We start from the raw sequence: 13,920 nt of genomic DNA on the forward strand, positions 1-13,920 counted from the left end.
GAAGGAGGATGGCTGGAGAAGAATCCTTGCAATACCCACTTCCCCCAGTGCCACTGGAACCACACACCATCTCCTACTGGAGCTGTGTCTGCTGCTTAGGACACCCACTTTTAAAGCAAGGTGAGAGATATCAGAGCTGCTTCACGTGTGCAGGTAAACCTGCAGCAGGAGATACTTTCACTGAGCTCAGAAAGAAGTCACTCTTCATTCAATTAAGGCCAGATGGAAACTACCTGCCCTCAGCAAACCAACCTGTGCCTACTCCCCAAATCTGGCCCCAGAAACTCTCCACCTCAGCAAACATGACTGCACTTTTGAGGACCATTCTACATCACGGGAACGTATCACGACCAAAACACACTTTTGTGAGAAGTAAAGGGTTTTTTCCCCTCAATTTCAGTAACGAACATGATTTAAGCACAAAATGACTCAGCCATGACTGCAGGGCTCAGGCAGCAAGTGCAGCACTGCTGCAGACACAACGGCCAGGGAGGAGCAGAGCTCAGCCCTCCTGTCCTTGCTCCTAAAACAAAGCAGGGTGGTGAACAATGTGTGGTTCCTACAGCCTTGTTGAAGAAGATTGCTGGAGTCAGAGACAGGCCCAGTCCTGCACTGGGGGTCAAATGGACATAATTCTGCACTAACTCTTAGGCAGCCCAAGGGTCCCTGCAAGGGCAGAGCCCAACACGAGCCCCTCTGCCCAACTAGAGCATCCTGAGCTTCCCTGAGCCAGAGAAGAGCCTGGCTACACATTTTGTATCAAAATACTCCCACCAGTTCCAAGCACAGGGAAAAGAAGCTAAGACTGAAATGCCAGAGCCAGTAAAACTGCAACATGTATCAACAAATGGAAACGTGAATGAAGAAGTTTCATCTTCAGCAAGTCCTCGAGAAACAAAACTGAGATCCTCATAATCTGCTCCGACTACAAAGGCAACTAAAAGAACTAGATAATACTCCTTGTTCTACATAAAAACACAAGAACACCTGACACTCAGAAGACCAAGTCTGGCCATAAATACTTGATGAGATTAAATAAAAATGACAAGAACATTAAATACAAATAGGAAAACACCTATGAAAAGATCATCTGCTGCTCTGACCTTAAAGGTCTATATGGAAACAACTGCTAGTTGTAACAGCAGCATCCTGTCAATGACACACGTTTAAACAAAAGGAATAAAAGACACAAACAATAAGCCAACACTCCGGCAACAATGGATTAAAAAAAAAAGCCTAGATTAGTAATTTTCCATTAAATATTTAACTTAATAAAACCAACAATCACGCATCTGAACTAGAAGAATGTTTTTAAAACCTCTGGAAGCGTGACAGATGAATGACAACTGACAATTCCCATTTAAGTCCAGAGGAATGCCCGGCCTTCACGTCCTCTTAGCTCAGCCGTAAGTCAACACACTTGTCCCTAAGCGAGCACTCGTGCCCACTGACGCAGGCACACTCCCTGAAGGGCTGAGGGTGCTCCAGTACCTGCTCAGTCTGGCCACGCTGCTAAAAGCCACCACTTCCAGATTTCTGACAGTCACCCCTTGCCACATCCCCGCTTGTTCTTGGCTGGGTATATTCCTGGCCCAGAACATTTACAACCCCTGGTATTAACCCCCACACACACACACACTGAAATTGTGACGCATTCTTAACCACAACTCTGAAAACACACTGACATTACAATATATAAACATGTACAGAAGATAAACACGCTCAGACACACCAGGGGATAAAACAGACTGGGAGGAAACGAGAAACTTTATGTTACTGTCTTTTCTAATGAGATAGAAAGTGGCAGATGTAAAGATTTCATTCAACTGACAATCTCTTTTATGATATGAATAAACTACTAAAACAGATTTAATCCTTTATAAAAATCAGATTATAAGAAGCAGACAAAATCACAACTTTATTCAATACGCCATCTTATCCAGTGTGACTAATGCATTATTTGTATGAAGTTAAAGTGGAGCGTTGGAAGGCTATGAAATAAATCAAATGCTCTACTTTATGTAATCTTAACAGACAGATCCCATTAGGATTCTACTATGCATAGCTGTTGGTTAAAATCATTGACCAGTATCCTTATAAATTAATCAACTGAGGTAATGCTGGCTTGGCTGTCATCGTTTGCTCCTAATCTACATTTAGAATTCACTTCAACTTTTCAAGCCCTTTGGAATAGGTTTATCAATTTTCTTGCCCTTGCTTCAGACATGCACCTAACCATTAATTGTTTACAAAAGACCCAGTACAATGGAACTGTATCTTTTATGTTCCTTTTCTTTCCACAGGTATTAGAGCATATATTGACATTGCTTTATAATTAGTTGGAAAGATATTAAATCTTAACCAAACATTCTAGCCTGCCTCAATTTTTTTGATGAGACCTTTTATCATTGGAGTTGAATGTGCAGGCGGATTGTGTGAGTTTACACAAGCTAGAATCACGATAAAAAAATCTAAAATAACCCTGTTCTGGTTGAAATGCAGCTAGAAAAATATTCTTGGTTATGGGTATACAGGAGGAAAAAAGCCTCCTACATATCAGATTATTTGTGGAGCTCTAATGTGTTTTCAAACATATGACTTCTGTGTTACGTCTCTGTATTTTATGCAGTTTCTAGTCATGTTTGTTAGATGTCTGCATGTCATGTACTGCAAGATTCATGAGTAGTCTACAACCAGGCAAAATTCTCACACAACAGCTTGTCTTGGGTAATGGGGAAAGAAACAGCAGAGTGAAGTGACAGGGAAGTGTATTATTTATTATCCTGATGAGGATAACACCTAGTCATGGTCTACAATCCAAACATGCTCAATGTCCTGCTGATGGAGCTCATGATTCCAAATGAGTACACAGGTCTTTTCCTCTACAAATATCAAAACTCTCTTTAATTATATTCCCTTATCTATGATCCCTCCATGTGCACACTAAAGAATGCCCCGTTTGGGCAAGGGCTTTTCAAAGAGAGAAGGAAAGACTGAGCAGGAACAAAAATATTGCAACAAATTGCATAATATTTCTGGAGCTCTACCACAGAGTAGATAAAGGTCATCTGCTCCTGAAATGGAGTGTGAAAGCAAGGAAAGCTGTAGCTAAGTATGGTTTAGAGTTTACTAAATCAACGAAAAACTTCAACCAGCTGCAGTGGCCTCTGGCTCAGCCCTCTGGTGCAAATTTACTGGCCCACAGACAACTACCAAAGCCACAAAGACAATAGATCTAAGTATGTATGACACTAATAATCTCCCTTAATTGCCTTAAAATGATACACAGGGTTTCATCAAAATTCATTCCCTTCTTCAAAGGCACATTGTTAATTTCAGAACCAAATTCCTCTGACAGTCTATTAAAACACATATTTGCAAATACCTCCTGCTTTTTGGGGACATGAAAATAAAGACCCATCAATTGTTTTTGCTGCCTGTTTTCCCTTGAAAGAAAGGACCTCAGAATAAAATTTTGCCCTGTATTCATTTTTTTCCAATCACAAGGATGTACTCTTCCTAGCGCTTGCTGAACCCAACACAGTAATTTGTATCCCCAAGTGGTATAAATAGAAAGTATGTCCAGTCTAATAACATATGTGAAGAAAACTCATGTCCAGGGTTAACCAACAAAGCAGTGGCCTCCTAGAAACAAAGGCAGCTGGCTCAAAGAGTAACAATGCTTCTGAAAAACTGTGGATGTACTGTTCAGTGAAGCATCCAAGACATGACGTTTATTTAAGCTACAGCTGCATATACAAAGCTTTGCTATAAGATCCGGTAAATGGCAAGTCTTCTGCAGTGACAAGATGGTTCTGTCTCCAAAAGGTCCGTGGCCTTGACTGTCCAGCTGAGAGCAGCACAAATTACATCAAGTATACACACCATACATAAATTCTGCCTTTTTCAGAAGAGTTTCTCTGCCTTGATTGCCTTCTCTTGCAGATATGCTCTGCCCAAATCCCACCATTTCTCTCTACAGGCTTGCCTTTCCCTTACTAATATATCTGCCTAGGTTTCTGTCTTCCTCTATCACTGTAAACATTCATAAACATTAAGGGACTTAACCTCATCACACCCCCACGGAATAGGAAAATATACCCATCAGAGTTGGCAAGCAGTCAAGTGGAACTGAGCTGCCAGCAGTCCTGACCAACACAGAGTCCTTCTGCAAGTCACTTTGCTCCTCTCTTTCCACTGCCCAATGTACAGGAAGGAGTAATGACAATGACTTCTCTGAAAAATGCCTCAGTCTACCAGTAAAATTCTGAGATGTTATGCTTCTCACTTCACAAATGGAAGTAAAGCAGAGACATAAATTAATGTTACTTGAAGGGTCTGTAGCTGGAAATATCACCCCAGTTTTCTAAACACGTGTATATCGTCAGCAAAAATGCTGCATTCCATACAAGGATCTCTATGCACCAGCTATTCCACAGACAATCAAACACTGTTTACTCTTCCTGTAGGTAACACTGTACAAGCAAGCTACTGAAGGACTGGATGGTTAGAGAGAAGTTCAGAGCAGGGAAAATGTCAAAACCACTTCCCAGCTGACTCCCACGAAGATGAAAAAGTGATCAGAAAGACCAGATGAAGGTAACTACACAGCTGGCCCTTCTCTCTCATGCTTTGCACCTGAGCAAAAAAAAAAAAAAAGAAAGAAAGGCAAATTACCATAGAGGTAAATATTGTCCCACTTTGGAAAGTCACTTGGTGTCTCACAAAGGCAGTGAAGCAGCTAGTGGCAGTAAGACAATCTCACCAGTAAGAGAATCCATGCTCTACTCCTAAGGACATATTCACCTTGATTTCACAAACTTAAAAATGATAACTCTCTCAAGCATTACCAAAAAAAAAAAAAAAGGCAAAGCAACTTAGTTCCTTCTGCAAGCAACCACTACCCTCAGCCACTGGCCAGTGTCCCAGTCCCTTCACCTATCCCTCTTCAAAGGTTTGGTGAAGACAAATGGGCTTTCCAATGTGCAACGAAGCATAAAGCCATGAAAATCAAAGGGCTGCTTTTTGAGTAAATATGAGCTCCAAAGCCATTGTCCTCTCCCACAGAGGAGATCTATGAAAATGCTTACTATAGCATATGCACAGTATTCTTTACAGCTCTGCCTCCCTGCTGACCACCAGCCCCAGGGCCCAGTCCGCCTCCCATTACAATTGGCTTCACCACACCCACTGACTTGTATTGGAACTCTTTCAGGGACACTAACTAATGAGGTTTTAAACACTTGTAGACAGAAGAGATAATTCCTCATCATTATTCTTCATAGGGAACACCAGGAAGAATGTCACTCCATTGTTCTACAGAAAAGAAACTGGAAGAAAAATCACCCCCACTTTCAAAAGAGCAGCCCAAAGTTTTCATACACAAGTTGGCTCCCCCAAGCTAAGGGTGTCTCACCTGAGAGTTCAGGACAGTGACCCAAAACATATGCAACCTTCTGAAAGCATCTCACATGCTGGCATCTATGCCAAAAGGTCCATAACCAGCAGACACATATTCTTCCAAGTCTTGAATACAACATTCTCAAATATCAGCACTGCTACTGAAAGCAGCATAGAAACAGACTCACCTAAACACCATATTACTGCACGATCTTGGTTTGCATCATGGCATGAGACTGAAGTGAATGGGACCCGGCAACCATAATGATATTTTATATTTCCTGATTTTATATTTAAAAGCTTTGCATTTGCTCTCTCTACCGACAGCTTGCTTTTTTTCCCTCACAAGTGAAATCATGACCTAAACCAGTAACACAGCAAAGGATGGAAAAAAATAAAGAAATAGACCTACATAATGAACTGCTACCCTCAGACAAAAATATTTTAAATAAAAAACATCCCACTGAGAAGCCACCCTCTCATCACAAATCATAAACCACCAAATACTGGTCTTGTTTTTACCTAGTCTTACTCTCAGCTGTCTATCACTTTGTAGGATGCAGATACCATCACTCATCATGAAGGCCTACACTTGGATGTCCAAGAAAACTCAAACTACAGTTGAATCCTGACAACAGTCCATGCAAAGTGCCAAAAGGAAAAAGCACTAGTCTCAGTAGTAAGCCATCTGCAGGTTTGAGCCCCAGGCACTGAAAGCAATGTAGAACTAGAGAATTTACTCATTCCACAACACCATATACACCCACAGCTATACAAAAATAGCTATTATAATACTTGTCAAAGGAACAACTGAGTGATTTTTAAGTTGGTGCTCTAGATCATTTTCTTCTTTGCTGGTTGTTAATACCCCACCCCTATAAATACATATAATTATGAGTGGGCTATTCATGTCTTACTATAACTGGTAGCACCATGCAGCATCTGAGTCAGGAATCTGAACTGCTGACTACAGCTCCTCACTAAACAAGATTTACTCATCACACATAGTAAATGGCATTCCCCATTCTCTGCTCCACCTACAACAAAAATCACCTTCCAGTTGTGGTACCATCTCCAACTCGCCTCAAAACTCATCATCCCAAATCATAGGGAGTATAAGGATTCAATGATAATCTCCAGTAAAAATACACAGATTAACTGCTGAGGTCCCAAAGAAAAAAATTCCACAGGTAGAGTTTTCCTCTCCCAGTGGCTTGATTTGAACACATTCATAAAACATTATTAAAACATGATATAAAGTTTTACTGAAGAAGCTATTTACTAAACCTTTGTTTAAAAGTCATAATAATTTATGGTGTTGATCTGCCACGTATGAGTTGAAAAATAGCCTCTTCAGGATAAAACAGTTTGTAGCAGCTGGGAAGTTAACTGTTGGAAGTTTTGGTTTGTTCTCTTACCTCAGTTCTCTAGTTCCATATTATTTTTCAGCTCTATGAGCCCAAACTTGTAAACACACTGATTGCACTCAACAGCAGTCCTGTTTCAGGAGCAATATACAATTCTTAAAAAGTTTCTTCAAGACAGGACTCCAGTACAAAGTAGCTGAAAACAAGCTCTCCAGCTCATTCCCTAAAGTCTTTCCTCACAGATGCAGATTTAACATCACATGCCTTTTGTGAGACTCTTCTGTCAAACAACTGTCTCATTAGAAGTTACTCAAAATGGAGCTTAAAAGCTACTGACACACACATTGCCACCCTTCCTCTCATTTTTTAATCTCTACAGTTGTCCATTAGTCAGGAGTAATGTACCTTCTGACCTCTGACCAAAGCTATTAGAACAATTTAAACAAATATTTTGGTTACAAAGCATCAATATAGAACATTCAGTAACAATAAAAAGATGAAAGACCTGTCTTTTCAAGTCACTCTTGTGACTTCCTGACCATACTATACTATGAGTGGTCTGGAAGGTTATATTAACTTGACACCTTACTTGATTTACTATCTTCTTTTTCAGTGCTTAAGAAAGAATTTGTAACACAGCAAAACCCAGAATTGTGGCACATTTTCAGTTTTCAGTGTTAATAGACGTTTGATGGCTTTAGAAAACCCATTCTGTTAAACTGCAATCGAGAGAAAAGATTCAAGCTTCCCATTTTTCTTTTCTTTCTGTAAAAGAAAGGCAGTAAATTTGAATTAGACAGGTTCAGAATTGGGCTCCGAGGAGTTTTTCCACATGCATAGCATTAGGCATGTGCAAAGTGCCTTGCTGATCCTGGTCATTAGAGAGTTGCTCCACATTATTGAAGTCTCCCTTTTGGCCAAAACAGAATCAAATCCAGTACTCTCTGAAGTCAACTGGGAGCACCTCCATTGGCATCACTGGCTCCTGACTTGGGCCCAAGCTGGAGGAAGAAATGGGTACTTTATGATATTTATTATTTACATTTAACAATAAAATAAAATAAACAATTCATTACCTCAAATTAAAGGCAAGGAGAAAACCAGGATAGGGTCTCTCTGTTTAGATGTTTATTCCACAGACTTCATGGGTTTAGTGTATAAAAGGTTTCCTATAATTCCTCTCTTTTTTTTTTTAATGAGATTTAATATCTGCATTCTTTTTGGATGCCCAGTTATTCGTGAAATCATGTAAAACTGCTGATAGGTTTCAGGGAAATGGATGTGTATACAGTCAAAAATAACATCAGCTTTCATTACCACATACATCAAAAACTGGGATTTAGTCATTAGTAAAGCATGCTGAGCATTTTGGGAGTGAACAAGAACCCAGTTCAGTAAAACTTAATTTGAAATCACAGTTGTTTTAATAGGACCACTTGTGTGCTTAAAACCACATACCTGCCTATAGACCCTTCCATATTAAGGTCAACATGGTTTTTCTAAGTTTTAAAGCCGATTTTGTCCCATCTCACATGTTGGGAATTTTACTCAGACAAAAACAGAATTTGGGTCTCATACACAAAAAGCATCACAACACTCCTTCCACAACGCTGGAGCACACACCATCTCAGTCCTAACTCAGTCCTCAGCACAAAAAGACCAGCAGTGCCCAGCCATTTTTTCAAAGACCATTTGATGTATTTTTTTAACTTAATACTTTACAGAATGTCACATTTCCCCTTTAAATTATTTAGCTGCATTCCAGGTTGCAGAACTAGTCTTGTCAGATAGACAAAAGGAATAATTTTGCCTGACTGAAGGACCTGCATCATAGCACAATCTCTTACTCAAAAAGAAAAGCCCAAGCAATATAATTGGCATTCACGTTCAAAGCGCTTAAATGCTCTGAAGTTCTGCCTGGCTTCAGAATAGCTGAACAATATCTGAAGTATCTATTCTCTGTCCCAATTTGTATATTTTAAAAGTCATTAAATTCTTGAATGAATCATTAGGAAAACAATTCAAATGCCGTTAAACTGATAGTAATTTTGCCTCATAGGATAGATGTGAGCTTAATGTTTGCAAACAGCCAAATTCTTTTAAGATTTACACTCCATGGAGTTCAATATCAGCCAGGGAAGAATTACTAAATCAGGATGTACTTCAAGTACAGGTTTTGGCCCAAGTCTATTTTTGGTCTTCCTCAGCTGCTTGTTTTGACAGCATCTAATCCCCCTCACACACCCACCAGCAGCCACACAATCCATCCATTTACACTATCAAAGCAAATTGAAAATGAAACATTTTCAAATAATTACTCGCGGATGTCTGTAATACAAATCCAAAAAGTAACTGCAATTCAGCTGTAATATTTCTTAGGGAGAAGAAAGGGAGGGGGAGAAAAACCTTCTGGAATTCCATTCAAAATGCGACTTTCTCCTATACTGATGCTCTCACCATCACGCTCCCCCCCCAAAAAAATTTAAAATAATAAAAAAAAAGAGCCTATCTGCTCCATTTCACACATTCCCACTGGAAACACAATCCTGTTTCCACATTCAGAAGGCTTTTCATTGAGTTCTTACAGACCCTGGTGAAAGAACAGTAACTGAGAAGGTCTTCTGCAGGGGCACAAGGCAAAGAGGGAAGGGGGAAGGTGGGTGAAGAGGGGGGGAAATAGCCAAGGCTGGATCTGAAACAGTTCACCTTTGTCTGGAGAGCAGGATCACCCCCTCCAGGTTGAGCACTATGTTGAAAGAGCACTCTGCCGTGGCACGCAGAGTGTTTCTGCACTCACACGGGAGAGGAACCTGGCCCACAGATGGCCTGTTCTCAGCTTTGTCAGCCACAAACAGACCTTTGAACTTTCTATTTATATAACAGTTTAGTGAGTTTAAGCCTCTTCCTGTATAACTGGCAGTTTGCTGGTTTTGCTGTAATTAGGCTACTTGTGATACATCATATAAAAAAGAAGAAAAAAAAAACCCAAGAGGCTTGTTTCTCTGCAGTGAGAAGTCTTCCTCATCACAACCACACATCTAAGATGACACTCTTACCTGATCATCTTATTTCCCGTTGCCAGGTTTTAATTTACATACCTCAATATGAATTCTTCCGCTAAGTATTCTCTCAACTTCCACTTTTTTAAAGGATGCAGGACTTAAAAATTTTAATGCCAACGACAATAAACATAAGCCACGAATCTCTGTGCCTTTCTTTGTGCTAGCAAGGAGGTATATATATTCTGGGGTGGTTGGGTCTTTGTTGGGTTTTGTTGTTTCCCAGTTGCTGATTAATGACACCACCTTACTCCGTAAGCAGGTTCAAATCCAGCCACATGGTCCCAGGACACAGCAAGATTTCATTTACTTGGTTACCACAGACAAGCGTGGAAAGTGATTTAAAAGATGAAATTTGATTTTTAACAGCAAGTGGTCCCCTTGGTGCATACAGGCATTCAAGCTTTTCATTATATCCATCTCCCCTCCTTTCTCCCTCATAGAATAGCTCGTATTAAATGCAAGCCCAGGTGAACATTTCTTATTCATCCAGGAATCATAGCAGACTTCAGCTTTGGCCCTTCCATCTCATCCAGAGTTTACATTCATTTAAATTGTTTGGGGTATTTTTCAGTTTTTCAAGTCTGGAAGAACATCCATGGGGATATCTGTGGCCTTATTTTACACATTTTACCCAAGTGCTAACAAAACCCCTGACACCAGCACTCGGCTGCCCTCCCGACCACTTTCTTGATGAAGGTTCAGTGAAACACCCCATTCTTGTACTACTGTGACCTCGCCTAATATGGGAAACTAAAGGGCTGATTGTGCAGTTTGTATCAGGACAAAGCTCCCACTAATCATCCAAAATGCCAGGTGAGAATTTCAGCACACATGTAGTGGCACCACACACTGTAACAACCACAGTTCTTGACAAAATCCATTTCAAGAAGGGACACAAAAATGTACCTCCATTGGAGGCAGGGGGAAATTAACTGTGTTTTTCCCAGCAGCCTAAAACTTTTGGGAAGTCGTTTCCTGGTATGAAGGCAAAGCAGAATTAAGTTTACCTTTGCACCTTTTCATCAGATTAAAACAAAAAAAAAACAAATCTGCTCAAGCTATAAATATTTTTTTAATATATTTCTCAGGCTAATAATGTTTCTGTTGTAGTTTGCATACAGATAATACAGACACCCACACACCCAGTAGGCCTCAGCTTGCCTTCTTGGCGACTGCAGCACAGATTAGCAGAAGTTTTGGGTTTGTAAGGAATGCAGAAGAGGGTCCCTAATTGCTTTATAAATGCTTGTGAAACACATTTTACAAAGGCCAGCTTACAGGCAGACGGAGGACAGCTTCGAAATAAGCAGCAGCAATTCACACATCATGTTATATGTACTTTTTTGTAAATATTATCGAGTAACCACACCGTTATTGACACACAGACAAAATTAATAAACCTTGATGGGTAAGCATGCACATTTCTGGGTGTATAGGGATGGTATATAAACATCTTACATATATATATATATACGTTTATGGATAGATGAGCTAAATTCAGCTCTCTGTAAGCTACGCAATTACTTGTCAGAGACAAAAATATTTACGTGTATTATAAAATACATGTCACGTTTGTGTATACACGTAGATTACGTACCCATATATTATATACATGTGCACTTGCATACACTAATTGGATTATTAAAAGCTAAATCCAAATTGACCTCAGCAATAAGTAATTGTGTGTGAACGCCTGTGCCACATGGAGAGTTTGTGCAGATATCAAACAAATTGAAACAGTCAAAGTAAAAATGTTCTCTCCTCACGGACCTTAAAAACAATACATTTGCACGGTACAAAAGCAAGCAAATGGAATTTCTAGAACAAGTGGCAAGACGTTCATATTTTATGGAAAAACAGAAGCACAAGACTTCCCTTCTTTCTGATGCACATCTCTAAATCCACATAAAACCATAGTCAAATGAAAGTAAGTTATTAAGCAAACACTAAAACTCAATACCTATAATGTGCTTAGTATTTGAACTACACCCACATATTGGGTTGTAACAGCTTTTATTAAATTAATGATGTTACCCACATTATAAATTAGGCAAATCGTATGCAAATATTATTTGAGTGGTAATACGGTGGTTATCAGTTGTCTGCAAAATAAATTAGTGTAGCAGAGTAAAGATAGTGTGGTGGAAGCATAATATTTAATTGAGCACTAATTTTATTGTGATTATTACTTTTAAATAACAACAGCATGGTTATTAGAAGATGTAATACAATGGTTTATGCAGAGCTGATAAAACACGCACATGATCCAAAACGCCTGCTAACAGATTAATATTGATACAGTGTAATTTACAGTTGCAAGGATTTACTCCAAATTGCTGTAAAATGGAACGTGACAGGTATTTGGTTCTGATTACCCAGGATTTGCAAGTATTGCTGTTGGACCATGTTTGGCAAAATGATAGTTATTAACTAGATGTATTATCTCTTTCCTAGACAGACCTTTATATTATCAACTAAGTAAGGTAAATCCTCTGCAAAACACGAGGTCCAAATGCACATGCATACATACATATAATCTGTGTGACATTTAGAGATTAGGATCACAAAATACAGTATTTTAGTCTCTTTCTTTCTTGGCAAACTGCACTCCAGCCTAAAAGCATTTAACAAAGCAGTACCCAACCCCTGAATTTCACCATGCATAGTTAAAGAATTATAAATATAATTCGCTAAATTGAAAAGTAAAGAGAGAACCAACAAAACCAGACAAAGAATAAGCACAATCTCATTAATCAGCTGGGGAAGTGACTAAATACCTACCCAAATTCTAACTTTCCCAATTACTTGTCACCCATCAAAAATTCCTTAACATTCACTTTGATAGCAAGTTTACAATACACTTAAACAGATGCACCGACCTTTTTAAGCGTGCATCTATTTGCAGAGCAATATAAACGTAAAATTCCACTCTCAAAAAAAAAAAGGGGGAAAAGAGACGCAGGGAGGGGGAAGAAAAAAAAGAGACCTGTTATAATATCACAGGCACCGATCTTCCCACTTCCAAAACTAACTTCAATAACGCTCCATCCAGAATAGGAAACCAGCAAAACCAAGCAAGAGAAGCCCCCCCCCGCCTCCCCAATACCGATCAGGGCTCACAGCCGAACTGTGCCACACAGCAAAAACTACAGTTGCGGTTCTCCCCCGTGAAAAGGAACATTGCCAGTGACAGCAGTAAACACAACATTAGCAAAAGCCGCGATCCCGGGGAAACATCGCCTCCGCTGCACCGCTCCCCTGCCCGGGAGGGGGCTGCTGCTGGTGCTGCCGCTCCCGCAGCGGCACCCGGCACATATCGGCGTCCCGTCCTTCCCCCCGCGGGCCAACTTCGCCCCCCGCCAACGCCGCGGACCGAGCGGAGCTCCCGGAGCTGCGGCCGCCGAGCGCGCCCGGAGCCGCCCGGCACCGGCACCGGCTGCCCCGGCCGGCCCCGCACCGGGGGCTGCCCCCCGCAACAAAGGCTCCGGCACCGGGGGCAGCCAGCAGGGAAACGGGGAAGGAGGCAGCTTCTGCGAAGGAAAGAGGGGTGGAGAGACACGGGGTGGCGTGGGGGGAGAAGGAGGAAAAACCAAAACCAAAAAAAAAAAAAAAAAACAAAAAAACCCCCAAAACACCCCCCCAAAAAAAAAAAAAAAAAAAACAACGAAAAAAAAAAAAACCTACCACTGCTGCTCTAAGTCCCAGTCCCTGAAAAAGTCGAATAGGTCCATAACGATGCGGTCGGGGGAGACTCAAGAGAAGTGGGGCTGCCCCCTCCCCTGCCGCCCCGCAGAGCCGAGCCGAGCCGGCGCGGCTATCGCTGCCCGGCCCGCATGGGCAGCGGCGGCCGCCGCGGAGCCGCCCGGGGTGGCGGAGCTCCGCCGCCGCCGCCAGCAGCGCGGCGCGGCTGTGCCCGGCTGGGAGAGGCGGCTCGGCGGCGGCGGCGGCCCGGCGCGCACACACACACACACACACACACAGACGGGCGGGCAGCCTGCCTCGCACACCGCGAGGGGAGGAGCCGGGGCGGCCCGAAGCCGCGGCATGGAGCCGCCGCGGCAGCACCGCCGGGATCCGGCGGAGCCGCGAGC

General features: G+C 41.5%; 1 protein-coding gene across 5 annotated transcripts in view; it reads right to left on the reverse strand.

Moving 5' to 3' along the window:
* The window catches only part of AFF2 (ALF transcription elongation factor 2), a 327,568-nt gene extending 313,862 nt beyond the window's left edge, over window positions 1–13,706 (reverse strand). For 2 of the 5 annotated variants that reach the window (XM_050310264.1, XM_050310262.1), the window contains exon 1: window positions 13,514–13,705. In XM_050310264.1, coding sequence (XP_050166221.1) covers window positions 13,514–13,560 — 47 coding nt within the window. In that variant the 5' untranslated portion in view covers window positions 13,561–13,705. Of the gene's footprint in view, window positions 1–13,513 lie in introns of all 5 variants that reach the window. The other 3 variants (XM_050310263.1, XM_050310259.1, XM_050310260.1) reach the window with 2 other exon arrangements.
* Window positions 13,707–13,920: the final 214 nt, after the last annotated feature.

The sequence above is a fragment of the Myiozetetes cayanensis genome, unplaced genomic scaffold (genome assembly GCF_022539395.1).
Source record: "Myiozetetes cayanensis isolate MyiCay16 unplaced genomic scaffold, myiCay2020 scf15, whole genome shotgun sequence".
Taxonomy (NCBI): Eukaryota; Metazoa; Chordata; class Aves; order Passeriformes; family Tyrannidae; genus Myiozetetes; species Myiozetetes cayanensis.